Raw genomic sequence first — 14,160 nt, 5'->3', positions numbered from 1 at the left:
GTGATAGACTGTTTGAGTAGGACCCAAGGGGGGAGGTTTGTGATAAAATGTGATGCAAATTGTGCATTTCAAACAATATTTATTCAGTAACACTGATCAAAACTACTAGCCGCATGGTGAAATAAGTTATCAAACTGGGCCACATGGACCAAAGAAACGGCCCCACGCTATCATTTTGTGTTTTTGGTTCGGCTTTGCCTTATTGCCCTATAGGCCAGTGCGAGCCTGCTTAGAAACGTTTGGCTTGCTCACATGGTGTATTTGGGGCCACTTTCAAAATCATTGCAGTGGCCACTTTCTGTTACTAGTCCACTCCTGAACAGGGTACTGAAGTGGAAGGAACTGTTTGCAAATTTAAAACATGTGGTGAAATGCAGAATATCACATACATAATATACACATTACCTGGTCCGATAGCACAGCGAGTAGAGTGCTTGCCGGGGGTGTTGCTAGGTCTGGAAAAGATCTGGGGTTACACTAATGTCGAATTGTCAGGACTCGGGGCTAGCTAGCCTTTTGGTTGTAGACCCTGAGATTCTATCCGGGGCTACAACCGAAAGACCAGGGGCTGTAGCCCTCTAAATCCCCCCCCCAGCAAAGCCTCTGGTGCTCCCTTTGACATCTGTGCAGAGCCTGCAGACACAGGTTTGAATCCTGGCAGGGCCAAAGTCAACTTTTCATCCTTCCGAGGTTGATAAATAAGCACCACACACTGTGGGTAATAATAAGCAGATCTCAAATGCCTGAGGGTTTGGAGCGCTATATATATCTGTAAAACAATGATTACAGTACACTAACACAAATGCATGGATTTTTCTGGCAAGAGCGAGACAACTTTCCAAATGCTGGAGACTCCAGCAAGATCAGGGAGACTTTTTATATGACCATATGGATGGTACATGTTGGCAGGAACCTTTGTCACAGGCAAATGTTGTAGTGAAAGTTGTATGGGTAATGGTGGAAATAATTGTCAATCATACAATTTAGTAATAATGAGGATATAGAATATAATTAGTCCACCTGTGACCTTCAATTCTGATTTTGCAATAATTGTGAAGCTGTGTCTTTTAGACTCATAGATTCAATTTGGGAAATAGTCAAGGGACGGGATGGTATCATATTTTTTGAAATAAGTGTATTAAAAAGAAAAAATAATACTTATGGGTAGTTATTTATTATTATTATTCATTTATGAAGCGCACAAAACCCAGAGGTATCTAGTTATGCTGCTTGTGTATCACTGGGAAGTGTGGGGCACACACATATGGAAAGCGCCGCTTGTGCGTGCGGCAACAAAGGCACTTTAACCCACCTGGTGTGTTTTTGCTAGAAGCAGCAGGAAATTAGTGTTGCTGAATTATCATGAGATAGAAGGAGAAAATGCACAGTCAGTAAGTGGCCCACAGGCCAACACATTTTATAACAGTAGAAAAACAAAGAAGATGCACACAAACTCGGGCGCCACAGTTGTGATGTGCAGACTCTGACTTGCTTTGTACACTGGTTTTAAAATGAAGTCGTCAATGTATAACGCATAACAGGGACAAGAGGGGCAGCAGGTACCTTGGATGACCAGCAAAGGGAAAGTGTTGGCAGAGTCACCTTGATATGGACTCCGGCTGATGGTTGGCGCTTCCCCATTCGCAGCTCCCCCTTCAAAACATGGCCGACAAATTACAGAGAGCGTCGAAAAACGCACGCTGGCGTGTGAGACATCTGACCCGGAAGGACTGCCCGGCCATTAGCACTACCTTGAGCGCAGAGAGGTGTGAAAGCGGGCCAAGTGTGTCAAGGGGAAAACCAATAACTCATGTATAAGTACGTTAAAAAGGGGGCTTGAATACACCGCTACCGGTTGTTAGAGACTTGGTGACGGAATGTTAAAAAAAAAAGCTGGCCTGTAAACTTCAATGTGTAGCGTATTGTTGTGGTTTATTCATGCCTATTTAATAAAGAGTCGATGACAGAGTTGAAATGCAAATTTGGCTCTGAGCACGTCCTTTCAAATCCAAATTAAACACTTTCGAAAATGGGGCTGTCCTTCGCTGACCGCAGCCTATAGGGTGAAAGAATCCGCGTGGGGAATATACACTCGTTTACCCTCTTGCGAGGGGGCGTCCTCTGTCACCTTAAATATTGGCCCATTTCACTGTCCATTCGCAATACAGTATCCCACCCCAGTGGCGAAGCCATTGATGTTTAAAGACACGCAAAGGCCTGGAGAGGCAAGAAGTACAGGCAACCCTGCCTCGTGGCTGTGTGGGTTATTGAACGCAGGCAGGGAGGAGCTTTGAGTGGTCAAACTCCGTTTTAAAGTGTGTGAGTTCATATGTTGCTTGATTCTGGGGAGGGTGGGAGAATGACTTGCATGTAGTACTTGATTGTTAGAGTATGTTTGTCTGTCTTTGAAAAGTACACTGTTTTAAAAAGGCATAACAAGCTACTTTACTAGGTCCAGTTGCTGTAGAATTTATTATTATTATCTTCGTCGTCATTCACAGTCATAATAAAGTGTCGTATAGCTCACAGTGACTGGATAAACACTTCTAGGCGCTGACTATAGAAATCTAGTCCTTACATTTTCAATTATATGAATTTCAAAAACCCATGGAAATAAATCAATTGAAAGGTATTGTATGGTAACGCGTGTGGCGCATTGTGCAGCGAAATCTATCAGTGTATTATTGAAGTGATTAGATGCAGCGATCGTGCATACTTGCCACTGTGTTGAAGATCGAGGAAGGCGCAGGATGCAGGCGGGCATCTCTTTTTTCTGGCCAGCAGCAGATGCAGATCTGCTCTGGTCTGGTGCCAACTGTGTGGTTCTATTGGTGTCACTTGCTGCCCACTTCCCAGGTCAGGTGCCCGCCACCGCACTCCCGGTCCCGGAGCCCTTAAAACTCGGCAGACGGAATTCCGCGCACTGCCTCCTCGGCGGACTCGGCTCTGCGCGCGCCACGTGCATCTACCGCGCAAGTGGCTGTGAACAACAGACACCGAATCAGAAGGAAATCCTGAGAAAAAAAGCCCCCAGACCATCGCATGATAAGTCTATAAGCAGTTCCATCTGCCAGGCAGAAATGTCAGCCTAATAGCCTGTGGCGATCTGCCTCCGCGTCCACTACCTGCTTTTTGTCCTATTAAATCTCTCCAAGCCTCCCCCCCCCCAAAAAAAAGTCGGAAGGCAAAGCTCTCGGAACAGTCTTGCGAGCACCGCAGCCCTAATTCTAAGCGCCTCACTTTGATGTGGAGCAGCCGGCGCGCAACTTAAAAGGCGCGGGGGCGGGAGGGGGGGCACAGCAGCGCTGGGGGCTGATGCCTCCTCGCCTGCACGCACTTCACCTTGCCACCGGCTCTCTGAGACATCCCTCCATTGTCAGGGAGAGCGCATTTTTTTTACCCATGATGCCATATGCTGTGGACCGGGCTACATGTGGGCCAACATGCCAGTGAAAATGTTTCCTCAATTAGGTGTCTTATCTCCAGTGAGTTAGCATCAGATGAAGCTCGCTGACAGCATCATGGCAGGGAAGCCCTCAGACGGCTCCATCAAATGGCAGCTCTGCTACGACATCTCGGCCCGCACTTGGTGGATGGTGAGTTGGCAGCGGGGCTGCCTTTTTTTTTTTTTTTTTTTTTTTTGCTTTTCCACTTTCCCTCCCTCTTCGGTGTCCCAGAGCTCACATTTATCAAGTTAACAGTGGCGGGTCTTTTTTCACACTTCTCCCTGCCCTATCCACCCACTCCTCTCACTTTCACGGCGACTCTCTCTAAAGAAGGATAGAATGTGCATTTTAAACTAAAAAGAAAACGAATTCAAATGCGTTTCTTCTCGTCTATTTGTTCTCCCTCTTGTTTGTCCGAGACTTTACAGTTGTCAAAGTAGCACGTGGTGTCCTTTCACACTTGTGGCGCCACACCGCTTCCGCGACATTACGAGAAGGGTGTGCACGCACTGTCCAAAGGCACTTCCAGTTTTATTTAATGAAAAACGTGATGACTATTTCAAGTGTGCTCCGACTTTTGAGGCAGCACGTGCGCCCGAGGAATGCTTTCAACTGTTTTTAAATTGTATATGTATTTTTGGAAATGTGGTAGGTGTGCACTATGTTACAATTGAGGGTGGTAAACTGTGTTATTATATAAAAAAAAAAAACAGAATGGTTGTCTTCACCTACGAAAACAATGGCACGCGCAATTTAAGGAGAGAAATAAAACATTCTTTTAACTTGTTTTCCCCAGGTTGTTTATGCGGGGGCTAGACCCATTGTTAGTAAATGCTTGCGCGCCTGTAATCTTTTTAATACAGTTCAGAGACGGTGGTCAGCCGGACAGGCAACCTATGCCAGAGCGAATGTGTTCGGGTTCGCGGACGCACAATGCCCCCCTTTGTGGTCATGAGACACTAACTGTGCTGTGGGGTGGGGAGCCACACACCGCCTCCTCGTTAGCGCCTTGTCCGTTGGAGATTCATTCATTAGCGGCGCAGTTTTTTTTTCTTATTTTATTTTAATTTGCTTTGATTATTATTCTGGTGACTAGGCGCGAACCTGGCGGGCAGAGGGAAAGTTCGCGGACGGTACAATGGGCACATTCTTCGCTGCTCCCCGGCTCCTCTCACTGGGAGACACCGACTGCCGCCGTCTCACTGGAGACCCAGCTTCCGCACAGGACCCGGTTGTTTTAAGATTCGGACTGTGGGGCTCACGGGAGTGGCGCGAGCCCTGCAGGATGCTCGTTGCTGTCTGTTGGCTTGTGAGTGCGCTCCGGGGATTTCATGTCAAGCTCATCCTGGTTGGCATCTTCTCGCATCCACACTGCCGGCTCCTTATCTGCCCGGCTGAGGTTTTTGATTGACACACTGCCGCCCGTCTGCTCCTTACCTGCCCGGCTGAGGTTTTTGATGGACACACTGCCACCCGTCTGCTCCTTACCTGCTCGGATGAGGTTTTTGATTGAGACACTGCCGCCCGTCTGCTCCTTACCTGCCCGGCTGAGGTTTTTGATTGACACACTGCCGCCCGTCTGCTCCTTACCTGCCCGGCTGAGGTTTTTGATTGACACACTGCCGCCCGTCTGCTCCTTACCTGCCCGGATGAGGTTTTTGATTGAGACACTGCCGCCCGTCTGCTCCTTACTTGCCCAGCTAAGGTTTTTTGATTGACACACTGTGTCTGCTCCTTGCCTGCCCGTCTGAGGTTTTTGATTGACATACTTGTGCCCGGCAGAGGTTTTTGATTGACACACTGCCGGATGTCTGCTCCTTACTTGCCCAGCTGAGGTTTTTTGATTGACACACTGCTGCCCGTCTGCTCCTTACTTGCCCAGCTAAGGTTTTTTGATTGACACACTGTGTCTGCTCCTTGCCTGCCCGGCTGAGGTTTTTGATTGACAAACTGCTGCCTGCCTGCTCCTTAACTGCCCAGCTGAGGTTTTTGATTGACACACTGCCGCCTGTCTGTCCCTTACCTGCTGGGCTGAGGTTTTTGATTGACACACTGCTGCCTGTCCGCTCCTTACCCGCCCGGATGAGGTTTTTGATTGACACACTGCCGGCTGTCTGCTCCTTACCGGCCGGCTGAGGTTTTTTGATTGACTCCTTACCTGTCCAGCTGAGGTTTTTGATTGACACACTGCAGCCTGTTAGCTCTTACATGCCCAGCTGAGGTTTTTGATTGACAAACTGCCGCCCGTCTGCTCCTTACCTGCCCGGCTGCGGTTTTTGATTGACAGCCCGCCTGTTGATTACGTTCTACCCGGACGGCACTTAAACTTTGCAGCCAGTGTTTCAGTCCAGGAAGAGGGCATGGCTTGCTCTGATTTTTGCAGCGTGTTGAATGGCACGCCTGTGCAGAGCTCGCCTCTCAAGAGATAAACAGGACCCGCCGTGCTCCGTGGTGTGCCCCTCATTCCTCCAAGCACCCCTGTGATTAGACAACTAACCTTTCCCAAGATGAACCTTGCAGTGCCCTTTAAAAAAAAATGATTTTGCAGACGTTTTACTGCTGTAAATATACATTGCGTGGAGGCTGGGAACGTTTGGTAATGCACGGCACCGAAAATAAACAGCTCCGCCGCCGCACATGTCGCTGTTTAGAGAGCGCATTTTTGAAAAGTTCCACATAAACTTTCACGCTTGGCCTCGTTATGAAAGGGCTGCACAGAGCTCTCTGGACACTGACGCTGTGTCGGCGGGAATTAATCCTTATTTGTTGTGTTCGTGTAACATCTACACGATGCTGCCCTGAAATGAGCAGCCCTGGAAATGGCAGTGAAGGCGGGCAGTAGAGTTGCTGCTGGTGGTAGCAGTCGGTGTTGAGAGCAGCCCCCTGCAACCTCGCTATAGCGCCAATTCTCCAGCCAAGCGCTCCATTGTTTACAGTAGCTCCCGCTGCCGGTCAGGCGGAGAGGGTGCAACTGTGCTTTGGTTTGATTCCTAAAGCGTGTGGCACTTGGGCGGCCCTGGCTTCACGTGTTGGTGCAAGCGGCGAGGCGGTGCAGCGCGCACAGGCCCGTTTCAAAGCTCATAAATCCGGTGGTTTTTAATTAAGAGCAGGATTTGAGAGCACAGCACCGCGAAACAATGCGTGTTCTAATGAAAGACGACAAAAGGCACATATAGCATTGATGCTTCATTAAAACGAACAGCAGTCGCTCACCGTGCCCCTACATTTCTTGACCTCTCTCGTCCCATGATCGAAGTTTAATAATTTCTTCTACCCTTCTGGCAGTCACTGTTTCCACCTGCCCCTTTCTATTGTCACCCTTTCCCTCTTCTGCATCCCCCCTCCGCCACACCACTACCCCCCCCCCCACACACACACACACACATACACCCCCGGTGTCACTTCCCCAGCCAAATAGTGACCTAGAGCTTAATTATTGCCTGTTAAAAGAAAACACACCAGAACGAATCCCAGCTTCCCACTTAACCGAGCTGTGTGATCCTGCTCGAATCTTTGCTTTTACCTGTTACAAGACCATTATCTTCCGAACCCCCAGCGTTTAGAAGCAGGCTTTAAACGCTATATAAGTAACGAGGACCCCCCACTCTGAAATAATCTATTCAACTCTCTTTCTCGAGGGCGTTCCTTGATTGTTAACTATGAGAGATAACTCGATTAGTTTGAATTCATGTTAAATCCCGAGCGCCTATTTCCCAGTGATGCACCGACTATACCAAGCGGCGTCTGATAATCCGGCCCAGCAGACACCCCGAGAATCCAGGCACAGCCCGGCGGCAGCCCCAGTAACGCCCAGGACCGGACCCAACCATGCATATGCCCTCCGCCCTTCACGGCCCGTCTTTACATAAGGTACCCCGTGCTATAGCGGGCACTAACATGCCATGCATTCAACCCCTCAGAGCCAAAGCGGATTAATCCGTTAAGAGTGAACGCTGGCCGTGAATAATGGCACATGTACCTGGCAGAGAGTGCCACTCTCCCGCAACGTGGCATGCGCCGCGCGTGTTTGCAGAATAGACACGCACGCACGCAAGGGCGGGCTGAAATCCTTCTTATCCGACCAGCGCGGTCCGGAAGCTCAAGTGCTGGCCTTTTTGCCCCAGCACCCATCCCCGCAGAAGGTCCGCTTGTCACCTCTGTGTCGGACCCGCAACCAGGGCGCCGGGTCACGTCGATGGGTCGCCGTTAACAGCGTGGCCTAAAAGCGGTTCCTTTTCACCACACAGGAAAGGACTCGACAGTGTCAATACAACACATTTAACAAAAACTTCAGTGATGTACTTTTTTATTGTAATTTTATTCGTAGTTTGTACAACACCTACATGCAACACACATGACTCCAGGGCGCTCCACATGAAATATGTACGGCATTTGAAGTGCATTATTGAATGTCTGTAGACCCATTTGAAGTTAAGAGAAATATTACGCAGCTGCCATTGAAACGGATATTAACTGAGATGTGGCGCGTTTTGAAAGAATAAATAAAGATATAAATAACTGTGTAGGGCAGAGCTGGTGCCATGGGGCCGCCCTGTCTCCCGCAAGTCCCTTGTTGCCCAGGTAGTTCAGTAAAAGCACCGAATACATGCGGTGTTCCGTGTCTAATTGTGCGTTTTGAACATCTTTTTCTAAGTACTTTTGGGCAGTATGAATAGGGCAGATGCTACTGGATGGAACGAAGCCGTTGTCGTTGCTCATCGGTAACCCCTAACTTAGAGGTCCGTGAGCAACTGGGAGACACGGGTTCAAATCCCCACAGGGCTCACTAAGCCTGTGCAAATGGCCAGCAGAGCACCTGGTCTGTAATTAGAATGGCCAGTAAGAACACCTGTTACTAGAGGATGCATACATTAGTGGAATCCAGCACGAAGTGCTGCATGTGAATAAGTGCTGCTATTGGATCGGCTACTGTAACTATATTATATGCATCTTCAAGTTTTTATCTAGCGCTCGCCTACTTCTAAGCACTTCCGGCGTTTGCTGGTACAGGCAACGGTCACATGCGACGATGCCACGATTTGCCCAGGATCACCTCGTTTGATCGATCGTGCGCCGGGATTAGAATACCGGCTGCCGTCCGCAGTCTAGCATCTAGCCACTACACTAACCCCTCGCCAGCAATCAGCATGACAAAAACCATTCACCAGGAAGGAAACTGGAAGCACACTTTTCCTCCAACACCACACACCACGCCTACACCCCAAATGATTAATCAACACGAAAGAAGACAAACTAGCATGTTACCCAAAACACACACGCAATATGAGCCGGGATTGGCATCTTCAACAGCGTGAGTGCCCCCGCGAAGCAACGGGACGCCCTGCTTTCCGCTTTGCCCCCCACTGTTAAATGAAGTGAGCAACTAGCATAGAACGCGGGGCAGGGGGAGGCAGGGGTTCACGTTAACGCACGAGCGGAACACCCCCAGTGCACTCTACCTTTCTGCAATGAGTGCGGTCCGTACACTATAGCCAGTGTGCCTCGCGTGTTCTTAAAGTGCTGTGCCGTGAATAGTGCTGCCGGGACCATCTAACGTCCTCAGTACGTTGTGCCTTGCTCTGGGAAGCGAGTTGTATTGCCTGCGACGTGCTCTGTGATCTAAACCTCGTGTGGTGTGTGGGGTTCAGTATACCCCGTAAAAGCCTCTGTGTGTTCTACCTGGCTGTGGTGAGTGAGGTGGAGTGTGCCCTCGAACGTCCTCCGCGTGCTTTGCTTCCTGTGTTGAGTGGGTACAGTGTGCCCACACCAGAATCCAAATGGCAACACACCGACTCACCCCAGCAAGGCATAACATACTGGCAACATCGGTGGGCACACTGTACCCACTCACCAGGGAAAGTTATAGCCCACGGAGGACAACAGAGTCCACCTTGCAACACACTCACCCCAGCAAGGCATAACATATTGGCAACATCGGTGGGCACACTGTACCCACTCACCAGGGAAAGTTATAGCCCACGGAGGACAACAGAGTCCACCTTGCAACACACTCACCCCAGCAAGGCATAACATATTGGCAACATCGGTGGGCACACAGTACCCACTCACCACATAAAGTTATAGCCCACGGAGGACACCAGAGTCCACATTGTAACAAACTCACCCCAGGAAGGCACAAGTTACTGGGAACATCGGTGGGCACACTGTACCCACTCACCACAGAAAGTTATAGCCCATGGACACCAGAGTCCACATTGTAACAAACTCACCCCAGGAAGGCACAAGTTACTGGGAACATCGGTGGGCACACTGTACCCACTCAACACAGAAAGTTATACTCACGGAGGACACCAGAGTCCCCATTGCAACACACTCACCCCAGGAAGGCACAACTTACTGGGAACATCCGTGGGCACACTGTACCCACTCACCACAGAAAGTTATACTCACGGAGGACACCAGAGTCCCCATTGCAACACACTCACCCCAGGAAGGCACAACTTACTGGGAACATCCGTGGGCACACTGTACCCACTCACCACAGAAAGTTATACTCACGGAGGACACCAGAGTCCACATTGCAACAAACTCACCCCAGGAAGGCACAACTTACTGGGAACATCGGTGGGCACACTGTACCCACTCACCACAGAAAGTTATAGCCCACGGACACCAGAGTCCACATTGTAACACACTCACCCTAGGAAGGCACAAGTTACTGGTAACATCAGTTGGCACACTGTACCTACCACAGAAGGGTGAAACGCAGGAAGCAAGTTAGAGCCCACACTACACCCCATTCAATACAGCAAGGCACAACATACCGCATGACTTCAAAGGTCACATTGTACCCCACTCACTACTGCAGGGCACATTTTACTGTGAGCCTCAATGGGAACACTGTACCCACTTACCACAGGAAGTTACACACACAGAATATGAGCGTGCATACTGTACACCACTCACCACGGCAAGGTGCAGTACACGGATCAAATCAGTGCTTAAACATTACCCCGCTCAGCACAAGAAGACACAGCATACCGACGAGTTCAGAGGGCACACTGTACAGAACACACTACAGCAAGGCAAACCGGTTATACTGCATCCCACACAGCACAGAATGTTTAGAACACAGACCACACCCCACGGCATACCACAACCCAAAATAACTCACTCAGAGCAGCTCTTAGTATACCTAAAAGAGACCACATCACACACGCACGAAAGACCGTTCATTGGCTCCCAGTCAAAGACTGCATCACATTCAAAATTCTCACAAGCACACACAAATGCATCAACCTCTCAGCACCCTCATACCTAGCAGACACACTATCCAGATCACAACCAACAAGGCCTACTAGACTATGCTACACTAACCAACTCACGCTACCGCGCATCAATAGGACCAAGGCAGGAGTAATAGGCTTCCCCTATCTCGCCCCTAAGTTATGGAACGCTCTCCCTATTGCCCTCAGAGCCGAAACGTCTCTCCATGCCTTCCGCAAAAACCTCAAAACTGCTCTCTTCAATTAACTGCTCACACCCACACACCTACTATCTGTATATTCCTCTAATTTGCATACTATCTATTCACAGTATGCTTGTCTGTACTTTTTTTGTATGTGACTAAGCTATGATCTCCTACTGTAACAAGCACCTTGATGCCCACAGGCTGCTGTGCGCTCAACAAAATGTGAATAAATAAATAAACTCTCGCCCCACAGCAAGGCACACCATACCGAGGATTTTAGGTGGTCTTGGTCTATCCCACTCAAAACCAAACCAAAGTACACCACTGTAAGGACACCCGTAGACACTGGCCATACTGTACGGACCACACTCCCCTGCAGAAAGGTAAAATACACTGAGGAATTAAGATCCTTCATTGTACCATATACTGCATTGTAAGTTACTGCTGACTTACAACTCCAGAGAACACTCTGTGCACTTCCCACCACACTGCATTGTACAGTGCATTGTACAGTGCAGCAAGAGCTTTAGAAGACACGCTAGGCCACATGCACCAAAGCAAGGTGCAACACACAGAAGACTCCACAGGCTACACGGCATCCACTCACGGTGACGCTCACTTGGGACTTCACATTACAACGTGTCTCACTCACGACAGCAAGTCATGAACACACATAACTTCACCGTATACGCTGCACCCAACTCACCACGTGGTGCAGCTCTCTTAGAACTCTCACAGGACGTACTGCTCCCCACTCACCACAGAAAGACACAGCACAGCGACAACTTCACATGATACACTGTACACCATTCGACACAGCAAGGTGCAGCTCGCTTAGAACTTCAAAGGACACACTGCACCCCCTCCACTGCAAGGTAACGCAGACAGAGAATGTTAGAGGACGCACCGGGGCCCACTCACCACAGCAAAATGAAGAATACTCAGAATGTCAGATTACCAACTATACCGCACGGCACGAAGCAAAGCAAGGCACATTGCACAAACAACTTCAAAGGATACACTATACCCAAGTCACCACAGTTAGGTGCCACTTATTAAGAACTTCAGAGGACAACCTGCACCCCACTCACTAAATGCATTTTCTACAGGATATACTATACCCCACTAACCATAACAAGGTGCATTTCACTTACAACTTTAGAGGGTACACTGCATCCCACACACCACAGCCCATACATAGGACACCCTAGGTCCACATGTACCCCACTAACCACAATAAGGTGCATTTCACTTAGAACTTTAGAGGGTACACTGCAGCCCACTCAGCACAGCCCATAAATGGGACACCCCAGGCTCACATGTACCCCACTCACAACATAAAGGTAGATTTCACTTAGAATTTTAGAGGGTGCACTGCATCCCACTTAGCACAGCCCATACATAGGACACCCCAGGTCCACATGTACCCCACTAACCACAATAAGGTGCATTTCACTTAGAACTTTAGAGGGTACACTGCATTCCACTCACCACAGCCCATACATAGAACACCCCATGCCACACATTTACCCCACTCACAACATAAAGGTGCATTTCACTTAGAACTTTAGAGGGTACACTGCATTCCACTCACCACAGCCTATACATAGAACACCCCATGCCACACATTTACCCCACTCACAACATAAAGGTGCATTTCACTTAGAACTTTAGAGGGTACACTGCATTCCACTCACCACAGCCCATACATAGAACACCCCAGGCCACACATGTACCCCACTCACAACAAAAAGGTGCATTTCACTTAGAACTTTAGAGGATACACTGCATCCCACTTACCATAGACCATACATAGGACACCCCAGGCCACACATGTACCCCACTAACCACAACAAAGTGCTTTTCACTTAGAACTTTAGAGGGTACGCTGCTACCCACTCAGCACAGCCCATACATGGGACACCCCAGGCCCACATACCCCACTCACAACATAAAGGTTGATTTCACTCAGGGCCTTAGAGGAAGCATTGTACTCCACTCAGCACATACAGGCATACCACACGGAGAACGTAGCAGAACATGATCAAGAGGTCCCCACCCGTTTGCAGTCATGAAGAGTGATGTCAACTCGCATTCTAGAAATGCTGGTTTCAAGACCAACACAGCCTCTGGGTAGTCCATGTACCCTGGGGATCTCCACATACAGGTCCTTCCTTTGTATACCTGATCTAAACGTGGTTCCATTAGTAATGCTTAATCTGACAGGTGGACCTCGGCAAGAAGAGGCGCTCACGGACTGACAGATTTTCTAGACCTGATGAGGCTTGGAGGCAAGCTCCACTCACACTCAGGCGGTTGTATACCATCTTCCCCCGTTTTGACCGTTCATTGAGAACAGGGGCCAAGCAATATTTGTCCCCCACCTCCATGATTAAGGATGCGAGGGACACCCCAGCAACCCCCGAGGCCACAGATCCTTGAACACGAGGAGCGGGGGACACCTCCGCAACCCCCGCTCCTCATGTTCCAGTAATAAGGTCAAAAAGAAAACCGATCAAAAGTAAGACCTATAATTAGGTTAAAATTACCCAATGATCAAATGTAAACAGTCATATTGGGTAGTTCCTCTCAGGCACTGGTGCCTGCATTGACACGACCCCCAAATCTAGAGGCTCACTATCTCAAGGACGGGGCTGAAATGCTTTGATGAAGTGTACAATGAAAGATAGATGATTTGTAATAAAGGGCTATCATTATTCATGCACGATGGACATGTTTGTGATCTATCGGTACCTGGAAACAAGCATCAGAATACAAAGAAGCTCGAGCCAGACACTTATTTTTTTTAATGATATCTTTACACTATTTTTCAGTTCTGTAAGATTTCAAGATACGGCTTTATAGCACTAGGGGAGTAGGGAGGGACGATTCCATAAAGGTGGGATGCAGAGATGCAGCCGTGGATAGCTTCTAAATAGGGCCCATATCGAGTGTGGCACCTTTAGCTAGCCCTGACTTCACTTTGCATGCTGGTATTTGTAGGCCCATAGAAAATTAAGGAAAAATAAAACATCTAGCCTCAACATGCAACATGGAATGGCTTAAGGTGTCTCAGATGACATGTGGCTGCCTGACAGCTATGACTGTGTAAAATATTCACAACACAGAGGTGTGTCTGTCCCCAGTTTACAGAGAGAAAGTGACAACGTGTACATTCCTGCACTAATCACGAGTAAAGTCCTTGCCTGAGTCATATGTCAAACAGGGGCATGAAGGTGTCGGGGCATGAAGGTGTGGGGACATGGCCTTTTAGTACTTCTA

At 48.8% G+C, this 14,160-nt stretch overlaps 1 protein-coding gene and 1 long non-coding RNA gene across 12 annotated transcripts in view; one reads left to right on the top strand and one right to left on the bottom strand.

Annotated features, from left to right (window-relative positions):
- LOC138545281 (uncharacterized) overlaps nt 1–8,989 on the bottom strand; it is a 60,080-nt gene extending 51,091 nt beyond the window's left edge. Inside the window, exon 1 of one of the 3 annotated variants that reach the window (XR_011290802.1) lies at nt 8,906–8,989. This is a non-coding gene — a long non-coding RNA (uncharacterized lncRNA). Of the gene's footprint in view, nt 1–2,716; nt 3,229–8,905 lie in introns of those variants that run through there. The other 2 variants (XR_011290800.1, XR_011290799.1) reach the window with 2 other exon arrangements.
- The window catches only part of NFIA (nuclear factor I A), a 1,239,884-nt gene continuing 1,229,075 nt past the window's right edge, over nt 3,352–14,160 (top strand). For 3 of the 9 annotated variants that reach the window (XR_011290794.1, XM_069642054.1, XM_069642047.1), the window contains exon 1: nt 3,355–3,596. Coding sequence is in view for 8 of the 9 variants with exons in the window: in XM_069642054.1 (XP_069498155.1) it covers nt 3,501–3,596 (96 nt within the window). In the remaining variant the exon portion in view is untranslated. Of the gene's footprint in view, nt 3,597–14,160 lie in introns of all 9 variants that reach the window. The other 6 variants (XM_069642058.1, XM_069642049.1, XM_069642053.1 and 3 more) reach the window with 4 other exon arrangements.

This window comes from Ambystoma mexicanum, chromosome 1q (genome assembly GCF_040938575.1).
Source record: "Ambystoma mexicanum isolate Mex_15411 chromosome 1q, UKY_AmexF1_1, whole genome shotgun sequence".
Taxonomy (NCBI): Eukaryota; Metazoa; Chordata; class Amphibia; order Caudata; family Ambystomatidae; genus Ambystoma; species Ambystoma mexicanum.
Note: the sequence above shows the minus strand (reverse complement) of the source record. Positions and strands in the feature narration are given on the sequence as shown.